The sequence below is a fragment of the Xenia sp. Carnegie-2017 genome, unplaced genomic scaffold (assembly GCF_021976095.1).
Source record: "Xenia sp. Carnegie-2017 unplaced genomic scaffold, XeniaSp_v1 HiC_scaffold_14, whole genome shotgun sequence".
Lineage (NCBI taxonomy): Eukaryota > Metazoa > Cnidaria > Anthozoa > Malacalcyonacea > Xeniidae > Xenia > Xenia sp. Carnegie-2017.
In genome coordinates this window covers 6,867,773-6,879,665 of record NW_025813447.1, presented here as the reverse complement: position 1 = coordinate 6,879,665, position 11,893 = coordinate 6,867,773, and the positions used below count along the sequence as shown (strand labels likewise).

Genomic DNA, 11,893 nt, shown 5'->3' with positions numbered 1-11,893 from the left:
AAATGAGTCACAGCTCGATCCGGATCAAGCTCATTCCAATTTTCATTCCGGATCGAAATTTAGTTTTAACCTCATATAAACGCGAATGGAGTTTCATTCTGGAACGAGATTTTGCTTAATGACGAAGCACGCATGCACCATGTGTGTTGTCTTCTGGGAAATTGAAGCTCGTACGCAAATAAGACGGCTAAATGGGCTAAAATGAGTACGAAGAAAAGCAACAATTAGTTTGATGCAAGTATTAAGCTGTATTAACGCAGAAACAATAGAAATGAAAAGGGTTGTTATAATGTTTATGTTCGTTATCTTCAAAATTCCTGCAAAATGTCAATCCTTGTTTTGATTTCCCATGTAAACACGGATTGACATCACGTTTTGATCTGGATTGAGAGTCATTCCAGATTCATGTAAAAACCCTCTTAGAGTAGAGAACGAGGCGTTTTTGTAAAAGAAGCTGCATTCAGGAAATCCTATTTCACAAAAGTGGAAGGACTGAGTCGAACCATTATTGGAATGTATAAAATGGGGGTGATTGCTAGATAGTATACTTCAAAATAAGATTTCCGCTGGGAGACTGGTGCGAGTTTTGCAATATCTTCGGAAAAAAGAAACGAGAGCATCACGAGTATACCGTGTTCTTTTGAAGGATGTCCTTTTTTGTTATAATGCAATGCGCCATTTTTAAAATTTTGCGGGAAAACAATTAATGAACACCACGCATATAGGCTATAGTTCGTCATTATAAACTTATGAAAATTTACGATCTTTGTAATGTAAATTTTTCAACGAATTAATGTCAATGAATAAAATTTGGGACTGCTGTGACGGCCACAGGGCTGCCGTGCAAAGCCTGTCTGATGTAATGCCGCTTATCGTGAAATACGAAGTTGAGACAAACAGCAAGTTCATTGTCTACTACGGTGATTAGAGCTTTGGATCAAAAGGTAATTAGCTCAACAGTTTAATACATCGTCAATTTAATAAAAATTAATTTGAGTGGCAGTTGAAAAAGCTGAAATGTACAAAATTAATTGCATAAAAAAGTAGTAAATAGCATACTAATAAATTAAGTGCACTTTACTACTATAAATAAAGAGACACAACGCTCTGGTAATCGTTTCTTCTTGCGCTTAATTTAATCGTAATATTACGCTTTTTAAAAACAGCACAACCAAAAATTTACATTGATATAAGACGTCCCCGGTTGTAAAATTTTAATCATTAACATATTCAGATGTTAGAAAAGACAACGTAAAAGTTTACTGGGAAAGGAAGAATGAAGCGTTACAAGGGCCTATTATCCCATTTAACGGAATACCTTTTGTGCATGTCGGAGATAAAATTTTATGGTGCCACCAAGGAAAAGACAAAAATGAAAAATCTAAGCTAAAGAAGAAAGAGAAAATCAGCAGCGACAGGTAGTCAATGACTAGATTACTGTAATAAGAATGATAGTTTGCGTCCTCTAAAATGTTGCTAAGACATCTCGTTGCCTTTTCACCTTGTGTATTCCTGCACAATGTATAATCTGCGCTAATAAAATGCAGCCAACTATACAATATTTTACGTCTTCCTTGTATTTATAAAGAATGTTAAATTTATACATTTTTAGGTTACAGACCACTGCTACAATTCTACGCGAAGATTGTTTGCTCAAACGACAAAGAAGAAACAATGCCCAGCTTTAATCTATATAACGCAAATTGCAAAATTCCCTAGAATGAAGGTTTGTTAAACACTATAAAATGAAGACAAAATAATATATAATTATAAAAACTTGTGCGTAAAAGGACATTACAATGTTTTACTCTTTAGTTGGACAAGGACAGTATCTTCTTCAGAAGAAGAAAAGCAAAGCAATTACATGAGACAATGAAAACTGGCACAATTAAGAGCAGCGACATCGAGATGCACTATGTCGTGAAGTTTCCTCGCCCTTCAGAACACAAAAATCACATAACTGGAATGGTAAAATTTGTTTAAAAGAGATTAGCTATAGCTAAAATTTTTGTAAAGTTTTACACCTTGCAGGCAGCTGGTATAAGAGAACCATTGGATCCAGTGATAGTGAAGAAGCTAGCAGAGCTGGCCCGCGACGGTGTTCACTCAGTATGCGAAGCACGTAGATATCTTGAGTTATTTGTAAATGGTGAACTATTCAAGGGTGTAAACTTCCAGATAAACTTAGCAGGCGATTTTATCCTACGAACAAGGATATCTATAACCATCTTTACAAAGGAAAGCCGAACCATTTTTCTTCCAATGATCAAAAGAACTTGGAAGAGCTTATTAAAAAATGGAAGTTTGAAAATCCACAAGATTTCTTTCTGTTTCGTCCTCACTCCGGCAAACCATGTGCAGAGGAGTCAACAGAGAACAATGATAACACCATCTCAAACGAAGATACAGAGGAATCGTTAGAGATGGACACAAGCACTTTAATTTTCTGTCATCAAACGAAATATCAGAAACACCTCCTAGGAAAGTATGGCAATCAAATGTGCTTACTCGATGCCACCTATAGAACAACGAAGTATGATCTCCCACTTTATTTCTTGTGTGTGAGAACAAATGTATGTTACCAAGTTGTTGGATCATTTATCATACAGTTCGAAAACATCAAATGTATACAGGAAGCGTTGATGGTGTTTAAGGAGTGGAATGCTGATATATGGAAGCCTTCTCGTTTTATGGTAGATTTCGCCGAAGAAGAAATTCAAGCACTCGAAACAACCTTTCCAGGTATGCAAACGTACAACAGATTTGCATCGTGGTTTTAAAGCTCCACGATAACGCTTTAAACATTTACGGAATTCCCCCCGATAAACTTTATACGTGTATGAATATATTGTCGCATTTTTTGCCATAATTCTAATCGCATGCAGACCAAAAAGTTAAAAATCGAACATTGAAAAATGCTAAAATAAACATAGTTGGTGTCGTTAGAGAAAAGTAGTTATTTCATTACATATAAAACATTTTCATGTAAAATAGATGCGGAAGTACTTCTTTGTGATTTTCATCGAGAGAAATCGTGGCAGGAGTGGACGTCAAAAATAGATAATGGTGTTTTTCAGAATAAACAGGAAATTCTAAATCTACTACGCAATATTGCACATGCTGCTACGTCTGAACAATGTCAAAAGTCAATGAACGCCCTGACAGAAAGCATATTTTGGAAAGAAAATCTCAAAATGAGAAACTGGTTTGGTGGAAAGTGGCTGCCAAACATTAAGGTAGTAAACTAAATATAGCGATGGAATCAACGTTGATAGAAAAGCGATGTACTATTCATGAAATAGTCTAAATTAATTTTGCTATTTTCGAAGGAGACCCTTTTATAAAATTATAAAATTTTACTAGGCAATTTTGTAAAACCAAATCTCCAGGGCTTATATCGTTGTATTATTTCATAATCTCAAATAAAATACTATGTACTAGCAGAACATGCAAAATATACTGTATTGATCGTTTTCTTACAGAGATGGTGTCAAGCGTATCGGACAGGAGATTTCATTTGTGCAGTGAACACGAACAATGGCATTGAAAGACAGAATAAGGCATTCAAATATGAGTACCTCCATGGGAATAAAGGGTGCTCCTTAAGTGATATGCTGACAGCACTTGTTGATCGGTTTCTCCCAAATACCTTCAAAAAAGTAAAATTTTTAATACTTCACAATACTATAATGATTCTATGTTTTTATAACGAAAAAATACCAGTTTTGAAGGAAAAATTCATTTCGTAGGGTTTTTGTTGTGTGACACAGGCCCCTTCTTTTGAAAAAAACAACTGCTTAATTAACAAATTATTGAAAGGTGTGATTAGGCTAACTACAGCGGCACTTACTGTAGACTTTAGTCATCTTTGGATTCTAATAAGATGTAATAATATTCGTGAGTGACGTTTTCCTTTTACAATTTTAGATATGCTGAGCTAAATGTTAAATGTCACGAAGGTTACCGTGCTTATAATGAGGAACTTCCAAAATTTCTGCACAACAGACCTGCCAGAATGGTGTCTCATATTATGAAGCGTTGGGATAGTGACATTAGCAAAGACATGGTCCACATGGTGTCCCCAGGGGTCTTTGAAGTAAAAAGTTCAACAGGGAAGGAGCACCATATCGTACTTTTTGGTGATGAACAAACGCTTCCAAACTGCACCTGCGTAGACTGGAGACACAACAAACTTTTGTGCAAACACTTCTGTGCTTGCATAAGAGCTTTCCAGAGTGGAAATGGGATAGACTCAGCCCACTTTATCGAGAAAATCCACTTTTCATCTAGATAACACCATAGTTCCAGCAGATAACTCGCTCGAAAATATTCCTAGTAAAAAGAGCAGCAGAATTCACCTCAACACATTAAGAATGAATCGCTTGTGCCAAATGATGCTGATGATTTTGCTCCTCTTCCACCGAAAAGACATATGGTAAAATGCTCTACGTCTCAAATGTAGAAATCTAATGAAAGAACTATCCAGCTTGACATTTCTTATAGATGACAAACAACAACTATTGTCTCTTACCAATGGTCTTAATACATTGCTAGAAGAAGCACGAAACTCTGCACCACAGGAAGCAGGAATAATTCTTCAAGATTCACTACCAAAACAAGAATCTAAAAAAAATGACAAAATCAAAAATAGTCAAAAGAAGCAAACAAGAGTTAAGTCAATTAATATTAGATCCTATGGGCGTCCTAAGCACCCATACACTGGTCGAGTTGGAAGACGTGCAGAAATAATGAAAAAAAATTATAAAGTACATATACCAATACCTTCTGGTAAGGCTGTGAAGAGGTGTTCAACGGGACCTAATGTAATTGACCTCAGCTCGCCTAATAAACGGCTTTGCGAAAATCTTTCAAGACCACAGCCTTGGCTACATGTTTCAAATATAAATTTATCTCTGGTTGATAAAAACATACTTAGTTCAGGAGATCTAATGAACGACAAACACATCAATGCAGCACAAATTCTTCTTAAAAACCAATTCCCAGAAGCATGTGGCCTAATGGATACACTGATAGTATCAAACCAACTTAGTGGGGAAGGTTTACCAAATATAAACAGTTCAATGACTAACATAATCCAGCTTCATAATCTTCCAGGTCATTGGCTAGTATCTCAGTCAAATGGACAATCAGTGATAGTCTACGACTCTCTGTATCCTGGGATGACACATCCACTCACCATGCAATTGGTATACTTATACAAGAGTATAGCAAAGGAGGTCTACTGCTAGTAAAACTCAGGTGCTGTCAAAAGCAAGCAGGATTTGTAGATTGTGGTCTTTTGCCATAGCTAATGCAGTTTCTCTTGCTAATGGAATTTATCCTGGAGCAGTCATTTTCCAACAGAGCCAGATCGTCAACATCTAAAACAGTGTCTGAAAGAAAACAGCTCACAATGTTCCCACATGAAGTAAACAAAGAGCCTTGTCATATTCTGGAAAGGTCAACAATGATAAAATGCTGAAGGACTGTTCATGATGTACATTTTATAAAATCAGTAGTGGATCTAGGGTAAGGAAAAATAAGTTATGGGCAATATTTTTCAATTCAAGTACCTTTATAACAATGGCTTTGTTTAGGAATTTTTCAAGGTTAAATGAAACCAATTGATGGACTGTTTCAATGTATTTTCCTAGATCCACCACTATATATATAAAAAATAATCATGCATGAGACATAATGAAAGGCCATAGAAAAGCACATTTGTGGACATTGCACAATTATGGTTAAAATTATGGATAAGTATATTGCTATACACAGGTTATGTTTCTCTCTTCACATGTTGCAGTGATGATAATCAGGGTGGGAAACAGACAAAGTGTTGCATCAGCCATCAGAGAAAAATATAGTGTCTGGTCTTAATTAATAACCTGATAGGTACTGTTCTCAAATGCCATATCATGCTAATCATAAACTGATTTAATGTAAATAAATTTGTAGTAGACTAATATTGCTACCTAATAAGGCTGTTGATGTGTCAACCGGCTCAACCCGTGTAAAATTTCGTTTGTTAAAGATTTACCTGAATTCGACATATATCTTTGTATATCTCGCAGTCTCATATGTTTGTATCTCATAGTCGTATATATATGTACATATATATTAATGAGTGAATATTCCTGGATGTATTTTATTGTATATCTTGATAATTTGCTTCAATTATATGAGTAAAATAGTATAATTATTCAATACATTTATATATTTTTTGCGATTCTTACCTTGAGGAGAATGAATTTCTAGCATACTGATTCAATCAAATACCAACAACTTCATCACAATAAAACTCCTACACTAAACTATTCTCATTGATAATAGGTTTACCCAGGGTTTATCGCTTTGTTCGTTATTCGTGATGCTCTCGTTTCTTTTTTCCGAAGATATTGCAAAACTCGCACCAGTCTCCCAGCGGAAATCTTATTTTGAAGTATACTATCTAGCAATCACCGTATAAAATGAGCAACCTTCTGTAGTTCCGGTACAAGGACGTGTTAGGTGAAGCTGTTGTCGTCTGCAGGAGGACGTATTTTTCCTCACGAAATCAACTCTAGAACAGTCTCAAAATGTCTGCGGACGCTGGATACCATAGACCTGATCAAAGTAAGATACAACAGCTCAATGACATTGCGAATAAGCTGCGAATTCACAGCATCGAGTCGACCAACGCATCGAAATCAGGGTACGTGGCAAATAAGCTGCGACGAGCTTGCTCTACAAAATTTCATTGTACATTCTTCAATCATATTTTTGTATTCAGACATCCCACATCATGCTCATCAATGGCTGAAATAATGTCCGTGCTGTTTTTTCACACAATGCGTTATAAAGGTAGAAATCAATCAAATGTTCTTGTGCAAACTCTAAACTTCCTCGTGTTCGAATTAAAATTGTCGTTCAAACTTATGATGGCATAAAATTTGATTTGTTCGTATCATTTTCGATTCCCGTGCTTTAACGAAATAAGTGTGCTTTATTAGTTGTACCGCGTTCAGGATTAAGCTATTGTAGAAAGAAACTGTACTATAAGTACGCCCCCTTTAAAGTTTTGTGAGTTACATAACTCATAAAAAATAAACGCAATGAAAAGCGTGCGCTGATTGGTCTAGAGCTGAGTTTGCATTAGCATGTGCAAAAAATGTCCAAGTTAGAGACGTTGTGTGGTAAACTCAAAGTTTATCAAGATTTCTGAAATGTTGATAAAGTGTACAATGGAGCTCAAAATTTTAGGTACCTGTTAGAATTAAATTAGAATAAGATTAAGGCTTTTAACTCTCTCTTATGACTCTCCCACCTCTCAAGATTAATTTTTACTGATTGTTTTTACTCTTGCATAAATAAGACGATGCCGAAATACATGGACATGAACATATTTTCAAGAAACTTTGACAAAATGATGGTTTTACAATATTTTGAAATTTACTAGCTTTATTGATGCACCCTGTATTACAATATATAAAAACTTTTTGTAAAGTTTTTTTACCCACTTATAGATCAGTTCTCTGTGTAATCATAGCTATAGTCACAGTAGTCTGATTTTTTTTGGTTTGCAGTTAGTGATCCACGTGATGCATCAAGTGATCGCTTTGTGTTGTCGAAGGTATTTTATTTTCTCTGACCACTTTTCTTACTAGTTTTTGAGGATTTTGTTAGTGTTTTATCCATCTATCACTAGAATTCCAGTCCTCTTGTTGTGTTTGTAAAACTTTTATTTCTTGATAACAGGGCCATTCAGCGCCAATTCTTTATGCTGCGTGGGCTGAAGCCGGACTTTTTCCAGCAAGTGATTTGTTGAAGTTGAGGAAGATTGATTGCGATTTGGAAGGCCATCCCACTCCGGTATGACGTATTTGATGACCTGATTTAGTTCATGTGGTCATGGCTTATAAATTCATTCTTTTGGTGTTTGAACAACTCTAGAGATTGAGTTTCGTTGATGTGGCAACTGGCTCACTTGGTCAAGGTCTTAGCTGTGCAGCTGGTATGGCCTATGTTGGAAAAAACTATGACAAAGCAAGGTATCTTAGCTTTTTATTTAAAAATTGTCTTGAAAAGAGCAAATACCATGGTGAATGGTCAAAACAATATGGAAACTAACTTCTACTAGACACTAAATTCACTTAGTGTCTTCAAGCTGTAAAAACAGTTCAGTTGGGTTAGTGTTCTGGTTTTGAAAAGTTCTTTTAAGAACTATTTTGGTATTCTTTTGACCATTTGCTCAGGTATTTGCTCTTTTTAAGACAGTTTTTAAATTTGTCACAAAATCTCTATTTTACTATTTAAGAAAGCTTTTTATTTATTGAAAAAGTTAATGTGACTTGGTCTGAGATGATCGATACCACATATGTTTTAGTTATCGTGTCTACACTCTAATGGGTGATGGTGAATCAATGGAGGGCAGCGTTTGGGAGGCTGCAGCATTTGCCAGTTATTATAAATTAGATAATCTTGTGGCTATCATTGATGTCAACCGCTTGGGTCAAAGTCAACCAACCAGTCTGCAGCATCAGATGGAAGTTTACAAAGCAAGAATGGAAGCCTTTGGGTAGGTAGAACTAAAAATACCTGCCTTGTGGTGTGGAATAACAACCGTTGAATTTATTCAGTGTGGACCAAATAATGTCTACTGCTTATTTGCATGTGGATGTACATTGTTGTATGAATTTCAAGATGATAAGAAATAGATAAGCATTGGATCATTGATGAATCATAATTTTGATTTAAGCATTGCAGTGAGTTATTGTAGGATCATTTCGGAAGCATTTCAAAGCATTTTTGTGGACTATTGATTATGGCTCATTAAATATGTTGGGTTTGCAGCATGTCCATCAAAGTTGTACCATTTTTGTTCTATTTAAGCTGGAATGCCATAGTGCTTGATGGCCATGATGTTGAAGCTCTTTGTCGTGCATTTTATGATGCAAGTGTGGTGAAGGGAAAGCCGACATGCATTGTTGCCAAGACATACAAAGGCAAAGGCATCAACGGTCGGTAGTGTAATATGGAATCAATTTAGAATACTCTGCATTTGAATGTTTCAAGTGTGCTTCATCTGTCTTTCTTTTACTGAAACATAAATTTACTGATAACTAAAAGTAGACATCCCATATGTTACAACTGTAATGTTCTTATCAATTGTCCACCACTCCACGAGATAGTTTGATTGTCAATTCAATTGTTTACACTTTTGACTGATAACGTATTATATAAACAGTTCTAGGAACATTGATAATTGGGGTCTAATATTGATACATGCATGCCATAATCTGTAGAAAACAATGGATTTCCAATGTACTTAATATGGCATGTCATGAATGTATATGAATATGAGTCCCACCAATTACAATCTGTATTATGTATCATTGCGGTTTTTATTGCCTTGACCAGGATTTCATTTTAGTTTTTCTATAATTGCCATTTCCAGGAATCGAAAATTTGGAGAACTGGCATGGTAAAGCACTGGGAGACAAAGCTGCCAAGGCAATCGAAGAAATCAAGGCTCATATTAAAAATCAAGGTCCTCACGGCTTGAGTCCTCAGCCTGTCATTGATGATGCACCGGATGTTAGTTTGAAAGCCAAATTGATCGAACCGCCAAATTATGAACTTGGACAGAAGGTGCGCGAAGTCTTGTCGTGACTACCCGTTTATACTTCTTTGTTTTCCCACTGATGTGAAATAGTTGTCGTCTTTGTTACGTGTTTCTTTATGTTAGGTTATTTTGCACGTAGAATTCCATTTGGGCAGTTTTGTTTCTTCATTCTCAGTTGTGATAATTTATCCAAAAGAAATTTTACGTTATTGTTTTATTACACAAAATCATTGTTCTTGCAGAAAACATTTATGCTAGCTCATAATTTTTTCCTCCGTTTACGTAGATAGCAACTCGTGAAACCTATGGAAATGCTCTTGTAAAGCTCTACAAGACATGCCCGCGTGTTATCGCTCTTGACGGCGACACAAAAAACTCCACGCACTCGCTCAAGTTGATGAAAGCGAACAACGACAATTACATCGAATGTTTCATCGCCGAACAGAATCTTATCGGTGTTGCTGTCGGTTGTGGTACTCGACATCGTACCATTCCGTTTGCCAGTACTTTTGCCTGCTTCCTCACGCGTGGTTTCGATCAAATAAGAATGGCCGCCATCTCTCAAGCGAACGTGAAATTTTGCGGTTCTCATTGTGGAGTTTCCATTGGTATGTTGGGTCTGTCACGTGACTTCATGCTCTCAACATTTGTTTATCCAGTGGTTGTTACTTTTCAATTATAAAAAACATCTATACATTATTTTACTTTTGCATGAGGGTGGGGAGAGGTGAAGCAGTTTTTCCTAGTCAATATTGCTTCGCATTTAGGTGAAGACGGTCCATCTCAAATGGCTCTTGAAGATCTTTCAATGTTCCGATCAGTTTACGGCTCTTACGTATTTTATCCATCCGATGCTGTGTCCATGGAAAGAGCTGTTGAACTATCTGCTAACACCGAAGGCATCTGCTTCATCAGATCCAGTCGACCCGCGACACCTGTCATTTATAAAAACGACGAAGTTTTTGAAATTGGAAAGTCTAAGGTAGTTCTTTTAACGTTATTGCTCATTTTAGCGTCGCTCCCGTCGAAGCGCTTCACTCAGGTTGGAAAAATTAGCAAGCACCGTTGTGCTAAAATATGGTATATTTCACTATGTTTACTTTGTCGTCCATAGTCGGTTTTGCAATAGGATATTCATTCTCGCATAATCATCTTTTAAATTCTTTTCAAGCTGTTAATTTTCTTTCCAAAACAACTCTCGAAAGAAATGCGCATTTCACGTTGACTTTATATTTCAAATCAAATAAGGTTGTGAAGAAAAGTGATAACGACAAGGTGCTCATTATCGGAGCTGCTATCACTCTTGTGCACGCTATGGAAGCTGCCGAGGAGCTTGCCAAAAGTGGTATCAATGCCCGCGTTCTCGATCCTTTCACCATCAAACCTTTGGACAACGAGGGTATCATTGCTAACGCTAAAGCTGCTGGTGGTAAAATAATTACTGTTGAAGATCATTATCCTGAAGGTGACGAAATTTGTTTGGTTAACTGTCGTAAGCAGGCCCCTAACCAGGGGGGAGGTTGAGTTCACCTCAATAATCCAATTATCCATGAGGTCCGCTTCTCAAAAATTCAACTGAAAAAAGTAATAAACAATAATTGAAGTTGTCTGGTTAAATTTGGCTATCCTTGCAGCAATCACCTTGTAATTGAGTTTGACTTTCTCATCTCACTAAGATTTCTCTTTTGTTGTGTTTCGTAGGTGGTATAGGCGATGCTGTTTGTTCTGCCGTCTCAGCGGACTCTTCAATTGTCGTTCATAAGCTTGCCGTTAACGGTTTGCCACGTTCCGGGCCATCTGCTGCCCTTTTAGATATGTTTGGCATCAGTAGCAAGCACATCGTTGCTCTGGCAAAGAAAATTTTGGCTTGAATTAAACGCTTGGACTTAAACATTTTTTGTCTACACTGTTTTTTTTGTCATATAACAAGTCTTTGCTTCACATGAATACACCTAAATGTAACTTAGTTCAGCATCTTGCGAATGGGAATTATCGCGTAAAAGGAAAATAGTCGATAGATGTAGTAAAATGATATGTATTGAGCAGATATTATCGTATATATATTTTTTTGCGTGCTTAAACTTCTTCCTTGGAAGAACCCTTAGCGATAAATGATGATGGGTGATAGTCCAGAAAATAACAAGCATTAGGGCTAGGTACTAACATATTGAGATAAGCACTAGCGAAAGTCTTTAAACAGTTGCGGGGAGAGGGGTTATTGAGTAGGTTATTAAACATAGTCAAAGTTGGATTTTCACTTCTCCCCCTCAAACCTCATTTGCTTCCGAT

The 11,893-nt window shown here is 36.5% G+C and overlaps 2 protein-coding genes and 2 long non-coding RNA genes across 4 annotated transcripts; 2 read left to right on the top strand and 2 right to left on the bottom strand.

The window, feature by feature from the left end:
* The first annotated feature begins 1,720 nt into the window (after positions 1-1,720).
* Positions 1,721-3,248, top strand: LOC124435157. The gene is made up of 5 exons (XM_046985107.1): positions 1,721-1,726; positions 1,816-1,968; positions 2,032-2,122; positions 2,164-2,742; positions 2,995-3,248. Exons 1-5 carry the CDS (start codon positions 1,721-1,723, stop codon positions 3,246-3,248), a joined length of 1,083 nt encoding a protein of 360 aa, XP_046841063.1.
* A 136-nt stretch (positions 3,249-3,384) lies between these two features.
* LOC124435384 lies at positions 3,385-4,224 on the bottom strand. Its single transcript, XR_006945020.1, has 2 exons — positions 3,721-4,224; positions 3,385-3,649 (listed from the first exon to the last, which is right to left on the bottom strand). It is a non-coding gene; the product is annotated as an uncharacterized LOC124435384 (long non-coding RNA).
* Positions 4,225-5,395: 1,171 nt separating this feature from the next.
* On the bottom strand, positions 5,396-6,447 carry LOC124434409. The gene is made up of 3 exons (XR_006944765.1): positions 6,237-6,447; positions 5,574-5,662; positions 5,396-5,452 (listed from the first exon to the last, which is right to left on the bottom strand). It is a non-coding gene; the product is annotated as an uncharacterized LOC124434409 (long non-coding RNA).
* Positions 6,448-6,469: 22 nt separating this feature from the next.
* LOC124434408 (transketolase-like) lies at positions 6,470-11,651 on the top strand. Its single transcript, XM_046984302.1, has 12 exons — positions 6,470-6,694; positions 6,773-6,843; positions 7,566-7,612; positions 7,738-7,851; positions 7,933-8,030; positions 8,366-8,557; positions 8,872-8,999; positions 9,437-9,630; positions 9,891-10,212; positions 10,372-10,586; positions 10,853-11,069; positions 11,306-11,651. The coding sequence occupies exons 1-12, from the start codon at positions 6,579-6,581 to the stop codon at positions 11,473-11,475; spliced, it is 1,884 nt and encodes a 627-aa protein (XP_046840258.1). The 5' UTR covers positions 6,470-6,578; the 3' UTR covers positions 11,476-11,651.
* The last annotated feature ends 242 nt before the right edge of the window (positions 11,652-11,893 follow it).

Coding starts and splice junctions, on each gene's coding strand:
- LOC124434408 (XM_046984302.1), top strand. CDS start 6,579: ATGTCTGCGGACGCTGGATACCATAGACCTGATCAAAGTAAGATACAA. Junction 7,852..7,932: donor TGGAAGGCCATCCCACTCCG/GTATGACGTATT, acceptor GAACAACTCTAG/AGATTGAGTTTCGTTGATGT. Junction 10,213..10,371: donor TCATTGTGGAGTTTCCATTG/GTATGTTGGGTC, acceptor CTTCGCATTTAG/GTGAAGACGGTCCATCTCAA.
- LOC124435157 (XM_046985107.1), top strand. Junction 1,969..2,031: donor AAAATCACATAACTGGAATG/GTAAAATTTGTT, acceptor TACACCTTGCAG/GCAGCTGGTATAAGAGAACC. Junction 2,743..2,994: donor ACTCGAAACAACCTTTCCAG/GTATGCAAACGT, acceptor CATGTAAAATAG/ATGCGGAAGTACTTCTTTGT.